The sequence below is a fragment of the Merops nubicus genome, unplaced genomic scaffold (genome assembly GCF_000691845.1).
Source record: "Merops nubicus isolate BGI_N331 unplaced genomic scaffold, ASM69184v1 scaffold21265, whole genome shotgun sequence".
NCBI classification, from domain to species: Eukaryota; Metazoa; Chordata; class Aves; order Coraciiformes; family Meropidae; genus Merops; species Merops nubicus.
In genome coordinates, this window is record NW_008611894.1 from 29,237 (window position 1) to 47,708 (window position 18,472).

Here is an 18,472-nt window from a genome sequence, read left to right on the forward strand (position 1 = left end):
ACCTAGTTTTAGCCACTTCTCTGGCATGAAGGCTCAGTGCCCTGCCCCATGTAGTATTGTTCTGCTTACAGACTTGATCTTGCAGAACTGATGATCTGGGGATACATGTCTGTTGCTGTAATTGTTTATAAACTAGCAGTCTTCCTCCAGGAGAGGATATGGAAGTCTTTCACAGTGGTCCTATCTGCTGGACCTTGAAGTGTGCTGTCTAAATTGCTTCAGTGCCCCTTTGATTGTCTTGTCCTTCCTGCACCACACTGCAGTAAGTACTTCCTAGCCAGAGCTGTGGAGTAGACTACAGTCCAAAGTTAGGCTTTAGCCTAGAATTAGACTTTTATTGCCTCTAATAACACTGAGTGATCTATTGCCTTTTAACACACATTCTTTGCTCAGGACAGGCATCAGAGCTGCAGGAACAGTCCTGTGACAGAGAAATAGTGGAATTTCCTATGGGCCATGGGGAAGCACCTGTAAGTGAGTAAGCAATTATCTCACCTCTTTGAGTGCCAACACTGTGGTTCTTGTATAAAAGACAAAAAAACTGATTCTGGGTTTGTTTTCACTAATGTAAACTCTGCTGTCTTATGGTGCTGGAGAATATAACAGGCTGCAGTTTGAACACTGCTGTTTCTCAGGGCAATCAGAAGCTCATGTTTGGATACTGGTAGTGTGTAGGCCAGTTTCATAATCTATGATTCAACATGCCCATTGATGCATTCCAAAAATCCACCACTGCTCACTTTGCCAAGCACTAAAATTAGGATTTGTGAAGCAAAGAGACATGTGAAGTAAACAAGCTCAAGATTTTTGTGACCTATAACATTATATTGGAGAGTTATCTGAACTATTCTGTTGTCGGGTGGGGGCTTGGTAGTAACTACAGGCTGCAAGACTCATGCAGTGTCCCATGCTCTTGTAAATGTACAGAATTAATTTTAAATATAGGAGGTTCTTGATTATGTGAAATTTTATTTCAGAACAAGTGTTTAGAAAACAATCATACAGGTTATAAATAGAACATATTTTAAATCTACATCACAGTGGCCATATAATATGGTGTGATGGCGGGTGTTGGGTGGTGGTTTTTGAGGGGGAGTGGTCTGGTTTTTCTGGCATAACACGATAAAGGGAGTTTTCAGTTGAGTAGCAGTCTCTTTCTACAGAGGAAACTTGCAGGGTGATGTTTATGCTTGGTTTAGTCATCAGAGGTGAAGTGCAAAATAATGGTAAGTCTGTTTTTCTACAATTGGAGGATATTTCTCATACTGAAGGAAGTCTTCAAGGTCAACAGCTACAATACCCGGAGAAGTTACATCACAAAACCACATCTGCACAAGACTGATCTTTTCCTGCCTCACGCACTCCCCCCCCCACCTTTTCCTTTTTGCACACACTGTCTCTCTCAGCTTAGGTGTTGATCACATCACTTGCAAGAGTACCACAGGTTTGATTTGCACTTCAGTTTACAGTGTTATTCAGCTGTTTAAAAGAGAAAAAACACCACCATCCACCCCACAAAAAAAAAAACAAAAACAAACTTTTTTTCCCCTAAATTCAAAGATCTCACTATATTCTTCTAATATGATGTGCATCCCCATGCTCAGTTTGTCCAGCTACTGTTTTTGCAATGGGAATTACGTTGTATTCTGACAATGGCAGCAGCATGTTCAGAACCTAGTCTGGGCTTGTGTGTTTCTGAGTTATCTACTATCAATCACGTGATAGTGTTTTGCTAACGACCAGGCCCAACAAAAATGATAGCACCAGCAGGAAGAGAATCCAATACACAAACTGTAAACAAAAACATTATGATATGAATGACCGCCGGGGGTACAAATAGGTCAACCAGCTCTTACATGATCAACGCCACCCCCAACGATCCCACAAAAGGTGCAACTTGGCCCACAACAGGTGGTACAAACAGTGAACCGAGGTTGCCCGTAGTCAGCATGGGAAACAGCCAGACCAGCCAGTTAAATTCATCAGAACAAGGAGCCCACATGGCACATCTGCCCACATGGCAACTCTCACCCGATCAACCCACGTTCACAAAGGTCTAAACAGACCAGGGCCCAGCTCCAGGGAGAGTCAGGAGGTCTGCCCTGAACCAGGAAGCTCTGGAGAGTGCACTCCACAGACAGACACTCCTGACTCCCTGCAAGTGGTCCCAGCTTTTATCCCCAAGCAGACACCTGACCTTTGTCAACTCAGTGCAGGACCCCTGGGGCTCATTTCCCTTCTGGCTCTCCCTGCAGGGCCGGCTGCACCCTGGGGGGAAGCTATAAGGCAAACTCACCACCTCTTTATGAAGGGCTGTGGGAATCACCCATATGTCAACCTTAATTCAGGGGCTCGGGGTTCAAACCCTGGCATTTCAGATAGTAGTGGGCATGGCAGCTCAGGCCTCTGTGTTGACCTGTATGTATATGAAGAAAAAAGCTTTTGGATGTTTAGCAAAATTTGCATGAAGGAAAAGAGAGAAGGCTAGATTTTAATTTTTTCAGGTCACTTTCTATTTCTATTTACTATGCAACTGAATGTTACTGGTACATGTAACGGTTTGGAAATCCCCAACATAATACATTTCTCTCTGCTTGGATTTTTTTCTTTTTTTGTTTGTGTATTTATGTGAAATTTCAGCACGAAGACTGTACTTTACAATCCTGTCTTTGAAGCGGTGTTTTTCATCAGTGTTTGTTTGCTTGGTGCAGCTTTAACTAGTGGCTGTTAATCTAAGGTCAGCTTGTCTTATAATGACAAGAACAAGGACATTCCTTAGAAGCCTACCAGTCCATTTTATTTGTTTTCCAACTTATTGGTGAGGTTTACTCTTGTTCCATCAACAGGATAGCAAAGAGGTTGCTCTACATAATCCCCATTGCTGTAGACCTTATTCTGTTTATACCCAAAACTCTGACTCAGTGCTGTTGAAGTCAGCTGCGTCTTGCCCTGGCTTCAGGTTGTTCTGAATCAGTCTATAAACCTAAAAGTCAAAGCTGCTTCTAACAAAGTAAACAATACCTTTTTCCTTCAGTTCCTAACAGAACTTGTGTTGTGGTTTAAGCCTGTTCATGTCTAATCATGTTCACTGGTGACCATTCCAAGCATCATATATTAGAGTAAAATTACCTAGGACTCAATGTTCCCTTGATTGCATTTGGTTTGTCAACAATTATTTCATTTAGAAAGGGTGGTGGCGTTCTGCCTTCCCTATTCCCTCACTCTGCAATTGGGAATGGTAGTTATGAAGAGGTGTAAACGTCATCCAGGTAGCTAGGTAACCCTTAGTACTTAAGAAGACAGGAATAAAAGCTGTTCTTCTTTTAGGTGTGGACAGCTATGAGATACGTTGGATTGGTTAGTGAAAGAAGTATTTGTAAAGCTGAAGATATGTGTTTTAGAAGGTGTACCAACCGTGCTGGTTATAAGTTGCTCGTCTTTGCTTTGCTCAGCATCGTGGCCAACATTGTACTTTATTTTCCCCATGGCGAGACAAGATATGCTGCAGAGCATCATCTCAGCAAATATGTGGAGTGCCTAAATGGCATTCTAGGTGGAGGCATTTTGGTAAGTAACAAACTCGCAGTTTCTTCCAAGTTTATTTTGGAGCTACTTGGTATTACTGTTTCTTTACCAGTTACATTAATTTATTGATCAAATATTTTGTCATCAAGAATCTCTGGAGTTCTATCAAAAGAAATTAGTTATATTACGCCATAGGTATTATTCGTTACTATCTTATCTGCAACATTGTGTCACTTTAAAACTGAAGAAATCCTAGGGTTGGGGTTGCAGAATCCAAATGCAAAACTGGAACTGAGATTATTGGCAGGTCACAGTTTGCGTAAAGGGTTAAATCTTACAGTTTTGTTGCATTATTGAACTGTCCTCCTTTCAAACATTCCTAAATAACTAGCATTTAGTTAAAATTCCTTAATTTCTTTTATCTGAGATGTTGGCAGTTATTTCTCTGCCTTAGCTCTTTGTGCAGAGGAACTGAGGGGCAGTTACCAAAGCTTTGCATTCAAATAACAGCAAAAGATGAAGAGCTGAGTATGTTCACTAGAGGACATTGTTAATCTGAAGATATTCTTTTCTACCTTTTCAATTTTGTGGACTACATTGTAGTATATTTAAGTTCCCTGACTGCAGACTTCCTTTTTCATTTGCTTTTAGAAGACATCTTAGAAGTAGGCTGCAGATCTCAAGGTGTCTGCAAATCACAGGTTGAAAAGGTTTGCATGATAAGGCCCTCTGTCTTGTGAGAGGTGCTTACAGCTGGGTTACAGTCCCACTGGAACCTAGACTGAGATTTGCAAAGACTGGTCTTTACACACAGTGTAATACAAGTGCAGTCAATGGAACTCTTCCTGGAAACACACTTGCGCAATCTCTTCTGGACCTGAAGCACTGGGGCCCAGAAATAGGTTTGAGTAAGGGGTGACAAGTATGTGACTCTTCAGATAGTTTTTATTTTAGTGGTTTTTTTTTTTTTTAATAAATCTGTGCAGTTCGCAGGTGACACTTTGCTCTTTATGGTTTTCTAAGGTAATCCTGATTGTAGAGCCTTTAAAAGTGCAAACTATTACTAAGTCCTGTTACAGCTGGAGGAGAGGAAACTCTGTTTAATCAGCTCTGCTCCTTCTTGATTTTATGCTGAAAGCTCTGGAGTATGAATGGTTTATGTTTCTTACAGACATCTTCTGCTTTCTTATTTTTCATTTCTGTCACTGGAAACTGGTTGTGAAAACCTAGAAAAAGCTAGATATAAGTCAATGTATGTTTACCTGAAATGGGTAAAATATTCCTAGACTTCCTACTCTAGACGGCCTGGTTTGTCACACAGTGATGACTACTCTTCAGTAACTAATATGTTTGTGGTAGTTGTTTTTTTTTTTAACAAATAATTAGGAGAGACTTATATTGTAGTCATCATTTGGCTACACAAATAAGTGTATTTGTTTCTTTTTTTTTGTGCAAAGCATTTTATTTGCAAGATATAGCATTTAATGTGAACAAAAGCTTTTAAAGCTGAAGTACATTAAATTGCAGCAATACCACAGCAGGCTCTTTATTGACAGGCTTTTTATGCACTTAAGTGCCATGTATACATCAAGTGGAAACAGAAATACACCTATCGTTGTGTTGGTGCTACTGATATGAGTAGTGAGACACTTACTTGCCAAGCAGGAGTAGAACTGAAAAATCTATACGGGCTGCTCCCTGCTCCCCTACCAGGAAGTACTGTAAATGAAAACAACGTGCGGACTGTGTTTTATCTGCCCTCTCTGTGCAACAAAATAAACCACTGTGGTTTGTTTGTTCCATACCTAGGTCCTCATCCCAGCTGCAGTCTTCATTTGCCTTTACAGTGAGGACTGCTGTGGGTGCTTTGGCCGTGAGGGCTGTGGGAAAGGCTGTGCGGTAAGTGAGCCTTTATGCTCCAGTCCCAGATAATCCCCATCCCATAATGATGACTATGTTGAAAGTTCATGTCTGTTTGCTGTGTAGATACTGTCTGCAGCGCTGTCAGCCTTTATTGGGATGCTTGGTTCTGGATACTGTGTCATCATTTCAGCACTGGGCTTGTCTTATGGACCATATTGTTTTAGTCGCCTACAAAGAAGGTGGATCTATCCTTTTGCTGATTCCTCTGGAAGGTAAGTTGCCTGTTGATGAGGATGTTACATCTTCCTCTATGAACACGTGGGCTTTATTCCTGTACCTTTCAGCACTAACTATATAACAAGATTAACACAAAAATTTTTGCATCTTGCTTGCTAAGAACTAAACAGATGGCATCAGTTACTCATGCTGCTATAGTTTAAAACCAGTGTAAATCCTCTGTCCTACAAAAGGAATCTGAGCATATATATAGGTAGTAATATCTATATACCACATAGTGTTCATGTCCATGAACATCTCTAACAAAGTGTAAAGCTTTAGGATGTTGAGGGATTTACAGACCGAATAGTGGTTATGAAATCTATCATTTGTGTAAAAATCTTGTTTTAGGAGGCTTGCTTCTGAAGTTGCTTTGTGTCAGTGTAAACTGGCATAATACCTTCATTAGTGGCAATGGTATAGAACCTTTGTAAATGAAACAAGAAAAGGTTTATAAGAATCTTTGTATGCTGTGGGGGTGGGGGGGCAGAAGCTCTTAATTGTCCTTAATTAGGGTTCTCCAGCAAACCAAGCCTATGTGGCTGAGTTGTATGCTATCCCACAATAATCCTCACAAATCCTATCGGCTGGAAGAGCATTTGGTTTGAGTCATGACATGCTTTTACGGTGTCTGTATGGTTGGCAACCTTGAGGCTGATGCCAGACTAGGGACACTGTGAGTACTAAGGAGCCACATAAAGCTCCTTTGCAGCAGAGAGTTTGAATTTTACATTTTGGTTGCATCTTTCCCAAGAAGGGGCATTCCTCCTCCCCCATTCCCCCAGCAGTGACTGAATATAGAAAAACTGAGTAAAGTTCTTGCTAATGGCTTCTCAGTGCTGATGTTCTGAAGATGCAGGTGAGGAGTAACAGCTGGAATACCATAGTACTCCTCTGAATTTGTCCTCTTTCACTTCTCTAGAGTAGGCAGGTGAGAGCCCAAAGACAGCAGCACAGGAGAGGAAATGACCCATTTGCCTCAGATCGGTAATTGCTGTCTTTAGAGTAAAGGCCCAGTCCTAGTTTTGCTCTTTCAGCTTTCATAAGCTTGTGTCTCACTTTAATCAGTCATAGAAGATTCTCCCTTCATAGGCAGAATATATATGCCTACGTTTTTGAGGTGTATTTTTAAAGAACTTAACAAAACTGTGTGCTTGATAGTTCAACACATTCTTAAGCAGAACAAACTTTGAATGGTATAATCCATTGTATTTTCTATTCCTACTTAGAGTGATTATCCTCAATGCAGTTACAGACTAGATATAATTTGATTCTAGTGTATGATGAGTATCCCACTCTGTCACAATTTTAATATGCTTTTAATTGTTTTGTACAGTTACTTGCTTGACTATGATAGGTGGTCTGAATGTCAAGAACCTTATAACATCGTGCAGTGGAACATTACCTTCTTTTCCCTCCTCATTGTCTTCGGAGTACTAGAGTTCCTTTTATGCCTCGCGCAGATAATCAGGGGCATGTTTGGAGGACTATGTGGGTTGTGCTGCAGTGATGAGGAGGTAAGCCCTTTGATTATAACCATGCTTCACAGACGAACATGAAACACTACTGTTGCTGATGCTACTGTGGAGTCTTACTCAGCAGCTTTTTGTTAGGTATTCTTAAGCAACAATTCAGTGTACAACTTTTTGTACAGACTTCTTGTGTTTAGCATTTTCATGTAGTATTTGACCACAAACTTTCAGATGATAGTTCCTCAGATGTCACAATGAAATTAGTCTGCACAAGAGCTGGAAGGCTTCCCCACCTCCCCGGCCTGTGGCACATGCTGTCATCAGCACTATATAGATGAGATAACTGAAATACAAATCTCCAAGTGGTGGTGGTCTTTGCCATAGCCTAAATCATTGGGGCTTAGTATGGTTCAGTTTCATGATAGGCTGCTTGTTCTAACTATACTGCTTTAGCCATGTGTTTTGCTCACAGTAGCTGATAGACTACTGAGAATATGCTGTATGTACTGAAAACTGCATAATTCTGGCCTTCCTTAGTAAAAGAGAGATAGGAGGAGTTAAATTGCACATAACTAACAAAACCTGCAAAGAGATTTGAAGAGTTTTTTGAAGATGGGGTATTTTTGAGTGAGGAAGGGGAATTTCCTCCTCATTTCTTTAGTCTTGTTAAAAAGTTCGAACATGCTGTTAAAATCAGTATTATAGAGGCAATGTTGGAATTGCAATGGCTTAAGGTATGAATCAGATATAATTTATATCACACACACTCATGGCTAAGAATGTGTTTCATGTTTTAATTGACATAGTTGAATGCTGGGAGTCTTCCAGAGCTGTTACTGTCTTCTCATTCCTGTCTTCCATTTAGTAACTGTGATATAGAAGAGCCATGTTATAACTATCTAAATGTGGTCAGGTTAATTTTAGCTCTTACAGTTGGATACAGTATTAGCATTCTTTCCCTTAATATGTGTCTCTTTCTTTTTGTTTCCCCCACAGACAAGTGTTTGCTAGAAACCTGATAAGGCATTGACATCGGTGCATGTATGTGGTGTACTGAGTATCCTGTGGTTTGCTTTGATCCTTGCCCCCACCCCCTCCCATCATACTAAAATGCACATTGTTGTCAGACTGTGTTGTTGCCATCGACCTAACTGACCTGGGGTCTGCCTTTGTTGTTGGAGTCCTGCAGGTTTTCCCTTAACCTGCCTGCATCTAAAGGCAGAATGTATCCTGAATTTCTTTGGTTCGTTTCATCTTAGTACGGATGACTGCTTGAACACGTCACTTTGTGACGCGTTTCTTTCCACTGACACAACAGCTCAGTACTTTTTGCTTCTTTCCCGATAAAGTTGCACTTTTGTTCTGATGTTGGAATGACCACAAACCCCTTCTAGTCTGGCCTGGATATAAATAAATACTCAGCTGGAGCAAAACCAAAGCAGTAGTAAAATGTGGATGATGGAGGGCAAATACATGCACTTCACCTTTCAGGATTTTTCTGAACTTCTCCTGTATTTCACAAATAAAGAATTCTATTACAAATACCCAGCAGGTGTCAGTGATACTTTTCCCTGCCCATGCTGAAACACTGATATTCTGGTCTTAAAGGACAGTGGTGACATAAGAATGTGAATGTAAATCAGTCTGGTTATAACCTACTTTTCCTCTCCAGCAGACTCTGTCAGACTGGGATCTGCTTCACTATTTGGTTTAGATCATTTAGCTGATGTCAGGCACTTGCACATCAGCAGCAGTACGATAGTTCAGTGGCAGCTCTGTGAGACAAAACTGCATTCATGGAGCCTCTTTCCTGGGTCTGGGCTAGCAGTTCATTGCTGATGGCTATTCCAAGGACTGGAGAGAGGTTCCCATGCAGCTGAGCCACAGCTCTATGTCTCTTCTGCTGCTCTCCCAAGATGGGGCCTTATCCCCTGACTGCTTAGTCAGAGTCTTGAGACAAAACAAAATGTGGGTCTGGGTCCTGTTTTTTACCTCACTCAGCAGACCCTCAGGTGTAGCAGCATTCAGAAAAAATGAATGAATTCAGGTCAGCAGATTAATCTGAGGTGTTTGACTTCACCAGTAAGCAGTCCAGAGGCAGTATTCTAACATCCTGAACAAGAACCTCTGAAGTATAGCTTGTAGCTTATTGGGGTGAATTATATGTTGCCAACAGCAAGGTTCAGTAGGCTACTGGCAGTGGAATTTTTCAGGTGAAAACCAAAATGTAACGTTTCATTTATTTCAAAGAAATGAAGCTGATTACCATTATTGCTGAGATTTGGAACCTAGCAGTTAAATGTCATCTTTGAAAACAGCAAGTTAGTTTCTGTTCGTTAGAGAAAAACAACTTCCCATGAGTGTCAGTGTGTACTTGTTATTATTTGTAATGAGGTAGTCATTTCGAAGTAGTCAGAAACTTGAGATGTATCTCAGACTGTCCTCACAATCAAGTCTACCCAGTACAAATACATATCTGAAAAAAAAGAAATAAACTGTGAGAGCGAAATTCTGCACAAATTCACAGCAGCAAAAGAAGAGTCTGTGTTTAGAATCTCGGGGTATCTGCTTCTTGCAGTACCATTTCTTCACACATAACTACATGGATGTAGTTGAGGGTTGCCTTTAATACCATTTCTGCTGGTTGTGTTTATCTGCATCTTGCACTGCTGTTGGAAGGAAGAAAGTATGTGGGTGCATATGTGTATATGCCCAGAATTCCTTGCAGCTGTGCAGTACAGTGTCTTTGTATGTGAAGACGCATTGTCTGAAAAAGCAGCTGCAAGTTTAAACTCAGTATGCAGTCAGAGGAGGAGGAGAAGAGGGTCTCAATAGGATAAGGTGTAATTCACACACAACTTACAGATTTTTGCCTTTATGCTTGCGTAATTGTTGCTTGTTGTTCTGGTTCAGACAACTAATTACAGAACTGAAACAATTTTAGAAATTGCAAGGAGCAGAATGACTAGGCTAGAGTTCAGAATTAAAACATTATCTCAGATCCATGTACCACAGATGCACAGCATTACTACTCACTGTTTTTATTGTCATTTTAAAAAGGTGAGTTGAATTCCTATGTTGCCTGATGCATAAGATGGTGTTTGGGGAGTTTTATCAGTTAAGTTAACCACAGATAAGTGGTTGGTTTAGGTTATATTAATTTCAATTAGCAGAGGAGTCACACATCCAGAGTACCTGGCTTTTTGGTAATAGGCTTGGCATCAACTCTTGGATGTTGATAGCAACAGGAAAGCAGTTCTTGTAACATTTGGTAAGATATTTGAGAAAATGGTTGCCAGGTTTGCTTAATACTTAGTATAAGATGGTTGATTCCTGTTCTAGCAGTATAGCATGGCAGCAAAAAAAAAAAAAAAAAAAAAAAAAAACCCAAAACCAAACAGCTTGACTTGGTATTAGCAGAGCTTGGTTTAGAAAATAAGTTTACAATACAAAATAAGTCATTATGTTGACTGCTGCACTGCAGAACGAATGCTGTTTCAGGTGTTATTTTCTAAGTTTCTTCTAATCAGAACAAATTACTACAGGAAGCAGCAGATTTCATTATAAGCTAGGCTGCTTTGCTAGTAATTTTAGCCTTTACTTTTAGGAAAAAAAAAAAAGATGCCAGCTTATTACATGATCTCTGAGTGTTGTAATAAAAAAAGTCAGTCTTGGGAATGTGATGTTCAGCTATTTTCTCTGATCTGTAGGGTGCAGTGTTGATGACCCAAGTCATCTGTCTATGCCTGTGAGCCCTAAAAAAAGTGTTGATAGTGATCAGGGAGTAGAACAGGAAATGTGGCAAGGTCCTCAGAGTAAAGTCTGAGGACTTCCAAAATGAAACCTCCTAGAAAAAGAAGGGGAAACAGAAGAGTCATAGCAGAGAACAGGTAGAAAAGTCATGTAATTGCATGAGGACCGCCATGCCCATTTCCTTGGGTGATCGTATTCAAAGGAATAGGAAGGAATTAGTTACAACAAGCAACCCAAACAGCTTTTATGAGATCATGAGCAAAGCCTTGTGTGCAGAGCCTAAAACAGCTCACGAGGAAACAGAAGGTAAATATGCTATTATATCATTGCTTCTAAAATCAGCCTTCTTGATTTTGATAGAGCCCAATTTTTTTTGGTCTCTGACTATGACTTTCCTATTGAGTAAACCCTAAGCTCATTCTTGAGTTACTTTTCTGATGATTTGCAAGGGCATTGAAAGAAGACCTGGTGCTGTGAGCATTCAGACAGCTCTAGCTCTGCGTTCCTGGGATGTTTAGTGGCTTAGGGCTTAGGGAATGATGACACAGGAAAGTGGGGAAGCTGTTTGGCTTCAGGTTTGCACAGTGCAAAAGAGCAGGCATTTCAGAAAGTCAGACCTTTTGTCCTGTACAAGAAGTCACGTGTACTTAGATCAAATCTGTAGCTACTATAGCTCTGCAGCTATACCTAGGTGTAAACACAGAATAAAGCAGCTGGAGAAATAGTAGGATTTAATTTGTAGAAAAGTTGAGCTGCATAGTGCTGCAGAAAAGAGCAATTAAAGTGTGACAGTAAGTCTGCCTGGCAGTTTCTAGCCACTGTTATTTGGGCTTCTGTACCCTCTGCAAGGCAGCAGAGACTCAACTTGGTGCTTTTGTGAGGTTGTCCCAAGCTAGCAAGTGTTGTTTCACCCTCAGGGCCATATCTGGCAAGCTCTGGTATATTAATATCTCTGTAATGTGAGGCAACGTGTGGCCTTCTGTACAGAGACTTGACATATTTATAATTTGACAGCACCCTTTCCCATGTAAGACAGAAAAAATTTTGAACTGCAGGAAGGCTGAGCAACCTGCCTCATGTCACAAAGTAACTGCATCATAATCCGTGTTCTCGGGAGGAGTGGATTTCTAAGCAGTCACTAGGAAATGAGATTTTTTGAAGTTCCTTCCTGAGTCTGACTTCTAGACATAATTCATTTGGGAGATCAGAAGGGAGGATCTTTTAGAAGGGAAACTGCTACTTCAAAGACGTATGCTTAGAAAGGACAATGAGTTTAGACAGCAACAGTCTTCTGTTATTAAGCACTTCTCTGTCTCTGGAATCATAACCCAGCCACCAAGTTCCTGTGAATATGAAATGACTGAGTCAAGCTGAGGAGGTCAAATGCTTTTCATATTTAAAACCTTGTAATCTTTTGCAAACTTAGGAGAGCAAAACTCTAAAGCTCTTGAGAGATGGCTTTAGAGACTTGTGGAAGCTGTTTGAGTTGTCTGCTGATACCTCTTGCACTTTGGAGTGTTGTTGTTAACATCCTTTTATACTTCCCTAATGGGAAAGCCTCACATGCTGCCAGTTACCAGCTTCCCAACTACGTGTGGTATTTTGAAGGGATCTGTTTCTCAGGTGTGATGGTAAGTGTTGCTTCTATGCAATTTTTAATTTTAAATTTAATGATATTTGGTTACTGTGCAGCAGTGTAATTGTGCTTTTAAAGAGAATGTGGGTTACTTTGGCAAAAATAGTGCAAGCAGAAAATCTCACTGAAACTGAAAGATGTGTGAATATATTGAATGACATGCTATGTATACTATTCATATAAGTGAGTTGGGAGGGTTGTTTTGGTTTGGTTTTCCTGGTGGCTCTTTCTTTATGTGTAATTTATGCTTGCATTCTGGAGGCAGGCGCTGTGTTGATTTAATCCTCTGTAGAGGTTGAATTAGAGCTCTTCTACCAAAACCAAAATGAAACAAAACCTAAAACAGTTTCTCATAACTATTTGGAGGTTTTTAAGAGCTGTATATAGTCCAGTATTTAGAGGACTGGATACAGCTCACAGTGCATCAAGTACCAATGTTGGTAGGCTAAATACAGAAGATTATCTCACTGTGGCTGGCACAGCAGGATTTTTTCCATTACATTTTTAATATCCTCACCTGCAGTGATAAACAACACGGAGTTGCCCGCTCCTCATACTATTCGCTCTCTGTTCATAAAGAACTGCAGCCTCAGGGATAGAAAGAAATTGTGTAATAATAGAAGTGCATGCACACCATCAGTACTTAAATCTTGTTTGCATAAGTAAGGTGGTTTTATGAAGGTGCTGAGTATATAATACATTCCTTTGATATTGTCTATTCTTCCTAAAGCAGAAGAAAAACCTTATCTTTTCTAGTGGAGGAAAAAGCTATCAGGCAGAGAATTTGAACAAAAAGGCACAGTTAAAAATTTAGGAGAAACTTAAGTGTGATGTTCATATTTTGAAGCATTTTTAACCCTAAGTTTTATTACCAATTTACTTAAAATTTGTATATTATCCTGTTACAAGCAGTGCAGCAGCATGTGAAAGGATGGTGCTGTGACTCAGAAACCTTCCCTTTTCGTATTTCCCCTTTCAAGCCAGTGCCTCAGTGGCAATTTGTGGTTCTGGAGCCCAAATCTTATTCATTGAAATGATTCTAGTATCAGGTTTAAATAATCAAATAGTCTGAGAAAAGAATTATGGAAGCTTGGCAGAGAAAACAAATGAAAGTACACGTTTTTAAACAAAAAGCTTGTACTGCTGACTTTTCGTAGCATAACTGTTGGCAAGGAAGGTGATATCCTGATCCAAGTAACTGCCAGCAAAAAGGTGTTGAACCGATCTACTTGTATCAGTGAAATATCATTCCTTTCATTGGTGTTGATTCTTTTACTTGAGGGCTTGGTTTTATTCTGTCAGCTTCACGGATACAGCTGTGTCTATGCTAGTAACACTTTGGTCTGATAGGAGACAATGACCTCTTGTCTTTCACGTACAAGGAATAGGTACAGTGATAGCCTAATAAAACCAGTCCAGTTCTGTGGTGCACCTTGGGTAACTGTGCTTTCCTACTGAGCAACTAGAAAATCTCAACACAGCATAACACATACAGTCCAAACCTTCTGTAGGTAAGGGAGACTTTGACTTAATATCCACAGTCATTTCATTGACCTTGTAATGTTCCCTTACAGATCCTTCTGTTGGCAGTAATTCTCATAACACTGGAGTGTAGCGTGTTCTATCAGTGCTGTCAGAGTGAGAGCTGTAACAAAACCTACAGGGTGAGTCTGTGTTTTATTTTTGTGCATCTCTAGCATTTGTTCTGAGTGACTTCCTGCTCCTGTGTTTCCAGTACATCCTTCTGCCCTTTCCACTGCTCCATTCCTGCTTCCTTTTGCAGAGAAAGACTCTGTGTAGGGTGAGCGATCACAGAAAGCGACCTTCCTTCCAATGCATATGCAGGATGAGGGAGAAATACACAAAATTAAAAAAACCTTTGTAAAATACAGTAAGAACGTAGGTGGCCTGAGAGTTTCAGCGATGTGCCCCAACCAAAGAGCTTCATCCTCTTGCTTGTATTATTTGGAAGTTTTTGGAGTAAGACTCAATATACACTATCTGGGATGCAAATTTGTTTGATATGTGGTTGCATTTTGAGAAAAATTTTGAAAAAATGCAATTTTAATTTAAAATCCCCAAACAATATTTAACTGAGACTTATGAAACTGCCTTAATCTTTATTTTGTATGTGTATGCTTACTATTCTTTACCTGTTATTTTTCTTCCTGAATGTTGAAGACTGGGACAATCAAATGTGAAATTTAACCCCAAGGAAGTAGCTAGGTAGGCTGAATGACTGTGTTTGTTGTGGACACTGTCCTCACACAGTAACATTTTTCTCTCTTTACTTCAGAGTTTTATTTCAATTGTGCTAGCCCTGCTTGGAGTTGCTTTCTCTGGATACAGCTGCATCATTTTTACCTTGGGGTTGATCCAAGGCCCCTTCTGCAACTCGTCAGGTGGATGGGATTATATCTTCAAAAACACTTCTGGAGGGTAAGAAACAGTGTAATTCTTCTGGAAGAAACTGCTCATCAGAACTATAATCAGGCAAACTCTCTCAGAGTTTTACACCAAATGGCACTCCCACTTGAACACAAGACTTATATGGGCACGTGAGGTTTTCCAGTTTATTGGACGAGTACCAGAATCCCCAAAGGAAAGGTATTTGCCTCCTTGTAAAGAGAGATTAACCATAAGAATCTCTGTACTGATCAGACCTACGGGTCAGTCTAGCTAAGTGCCCTTTATGTGGTGATGGTCACAATCACATGCAGTAAAGAACGTAATATTAGAGCACGTGCAGATGCATACTTTCTCAGAATAAATCTCTGCTATGCATCACAAACATTACCCATTTCCCATTTGGAAATACAAAAATGAGCATTTGAGTTCAGTGTAAAGGGCCAGATGCTGAATAATGCACTCCAGATTTGGCTGAAAGGATTTCAGTTATGATTGTTTAGAAAAAAAGCATCTGACACCGAGCAAGCGATGCTAACAAAGGTTCTTGCAGTTAACCTTCAGGCTATAGCATGCCTCACAGTTAAAAGGGCACATTATCATGCTCAAGGATGCAAAGCATAGCTCTAGAACAACTGGAAGTGGCAGGTAGTGACACTTAGCTCAGCTCTGCCATTTAGGCTGCATGCACTGGTTAGAGCTGGCATTGGGGTGGGTGTTCCTGCTCTCCGCACAATACCGATGTCAGCTGGCCTTAAGCGAAAACTGAAATCAAATCAATAAAGAAAAATTCCAGTTTTTAAACTTGGCTTCTGCCATTTGAAGGAATGGCAGTGTCTTTTTAACACTTGAGTGATTAACAGGGAAACCAATAAAGCAGATGCGTGTGAGGATAATAAGTCTCTTCACTCAGCTGAATTCAATGAACCTATGTAGGATTTACACCAGTGTAACGAAGACTAGAATCTGGCTCCTAAACTTGAGGCATATAAAGCCGAATATGGGTTTCCTGTATTTTATAGGTAAAATAATGAGTATTTAAATTGAATTACACCTACCATATTTAATTTACTTCACATTGCTGTGTTTCTAACAGGTACCTCACAGATTACCCTGCCTGGTCTCAGTGTATCGAACCTGCTAACATAGTGGAATGGAACATCATTTTATTCTCTATCCTGATAGCTCTTAGTGGACTGCAGTTGGTCATCTGTTTTCTCAAAGTGGCTGCTGAGTTGAAACGGATGTTCTGTGGGACCTATTCTGTTTTTGTTCAGGTAACTAAACATCTGAGGTAATTTCTTCATCATCTCGAAGTCAGTTTAGCTTCAGTGTTTTCTCCCAGTTGAGAACCTACCACTTTGGTTTGTGCGTTCTCTATGCTACTGCATTCCTATTACCAGAGCATATATATTGATAATAGATCTATTGTGTTTGATTCATCCACAAATTCCTTGCAGTATACAGGGCTTGGTGACTCCTTATTCTGACCTTTAAGGCTAGGACTGGAGAAGAAAAAACTGTGGCTGACAATCCAGCACCAACGCCAAGTCCATTACTCCTTTATAAGTCTATTACTCCTTTGTCAGCAGAGGTTTCTGAGCACCTTTCTTCTAGCTTTCAATTTAAAGTCTGTTTTATCAATGTGTAGGCTTCACAGCAAAGAGAAGAAGATGCAAGAGGTAATAGGTAGCAGTCATGATCTAGGCATTACTTTTTACTATGTTTTCAGTAGGTTATTGAAACAATAACTGAGGGGGCTCTGGGCAGAAGAATTAATTGGAACCTCACAGCTCAAGTGACTATCCTGCACAGTGGTGTGAAGTGGTGTAGTTTAGTCTGGTATTCAAGTTCCCCAGCTTTGGAGGTAGGATGAAATTAGACATGCTTGCCCCTCCCTGTCCATCTGCACTGGGATCAAGGAGCCCTCAGGGGTTTTATGGAGTCAACAGTCCCAGTGATGACAGCACGTTCAAGAAACATTTCTAATTAGGAAAGGCAGCAGCCTCTAAAAGCATGCATGTACACATATATGTGTACACCTGCACACACACATACAGTAGGGTTAGTTCTGTCATATAAGTGGGAAATGTTGCAAGGGCAGAGCAGGTAGGATGGCAGTGCCCGTGCAGCATGAAGTCTCCTGACCACTGCTGGTTAAGAGAGGAAGGGAACTACAAATGCCAGGGAGGGTGTTTGGCAAGGAGTCAAGGAAGTGCTTTTTGTAGGAATTTACCGTAACAGCAAGCAGCAATAAGGTCAGGGCCTGAGGCAATTTCTGTCAAAACATTACACCTGCCAGTGGAAGAGCCTCATCAGCCTGGGACCCAGCCCAGCTTCTAGTGAAGTCAAAAGCAATATTGTCATCTTGTCCCTGGGTGCAGAGTGGAGTCCCCTCTGGAGCTCTGAGTGTGTGTTGGATTTAGATGGATTGTGGATGTTGAACAGTTGAACAACTTCCATACTGAGTTGAAAAAAAGGGATCCACTACTTTCTTCCGGATTTTTATTTGCAGGCCAGGATTCTCTGAAAATGGCAAGGAAATCTTCACTGCATCTCTCCCACCCCCTAGAAGAAGAGAGACATGGCTTCTTCAACATTTAGGATGCTAAATTTGAGTGCTGAAAAGACAAATGAAACCCTTGTCTTAAATCTATGTCTTTCAAGCCTCTCTATTTTGGATGAAGTTATTGGAATCATTTGACATCTACATTTTTCCAGTTGTTTTCTAACCTGTCCAGTTGCCCCTGGCAATGACTCTTCTTTGGGTGTGGCTTGTTTTTTTGTTTGGTGTTTTGTTGTTTGTTTTTTTTTTTTTTTCCTACCCTCCAGCTTGTTCTGACAATAGGGAATTTTGATTATCAGAAAACTGCTTTTGTACTGAAATAGCCTTTGGTTTTGAATAAACTGCTGTAAAACTGCTATAGAAGTGTTTTTATACTCCCTGTTCTTTTTTTGGAACATAGGTATATTTGTTGTTCATAAAGGACCCGATTCAAAGCCCAGTATATCAGGAGGGATTATTCCCTTGGGAATTAGTGCACTGGATGAAGCCATGATCTCTAAATGAATAAACTGTAGCTATAGAGAGACCATAATGCTCCTGAAAGGCAGCAGCCTATCCTGCTCATTCTGTCTTGGAAGTCCTTAACTCCACAAAGCCATTACTGAAAAAAAGTCTATCAAGCCTTCCTGTGGTGAGGCTTTGAGAAAGGAATCCAGGCCTGATTGAAAGATTAGATACGCAGCTCTGAAGACAGCCATGCTAAGTAGTACACATTAGTACCTGCACTGGGCTTATTTTTATTTTATACTTGAAGGCAAACTTTTGTTTTTTGATCAAATATTTTGTGACTTGAGGGAGTATATGAGGGAATCTTGTGAACACCCAGTGCTAGCCTGTTAATACTCTTCTAAATACCCCGACCTTGCCACAATGGAAGGATAATGTTCTTGATAACAGGAAAAAAATCTATTTTAAATTAGCAGGTAAAAAGTCTTTTTAATTTCTCAAATAACTGTTGTTTCATTCCCAGTGGAA

The 18,472-nt window shown here is 40.3% G+C and overlaps 2 protein-coding genes across 2 annotated transcripts; both read left to right on the forward strand.

Moving 5' to 3' along the window:
* The first annotated feature begins 3,390 nt into the window (after window positions 1-3,390).
* TM4SF1 (transmembrane 4 L six family member 1) lies at window positions 3,391-8,147 on the forward strand. The gene is made up of 5 exons (XM_008941386.1): window positions 3,391-3,567; window positions 5,335-5,424; window positions 5,512-5,660; window positions 7,001-7,181; window positions 8,133-8,147. Exons 1-5 carry the CDS (start codon window positions 3,391-3,393, stop codon window positions 8,145-8,147), a joined length of 612 nt encoding a protein of 203 aa, XP_008939634.1.
* A 4,196-nt stretch (window positions 8,148-12,343) lies between these two features.
* Window positions 12,344-18,001, forward strand: TM4SF18 (transmembrane 4 L six family member 18). The gene is made up of 6 exons (XM_008941387.1): window positions 12,344-12,520; window positions 14,100-14,189; window positions 14,822-14,964; window positions 16,028-16,208; window positions 16,583-16,613; window positions 17,898-18,001. Exons 1-6 carry the CDS (start codon window positions 12,344-12,346, stop codon window positions 17,999-18,001), a joined length of 726 nt encoding a protein of 241 aa, XP_008939635.1.
* The last annotated feature ends 471 nt before the right edge of the window (window positions 18,002-18,472 follow it).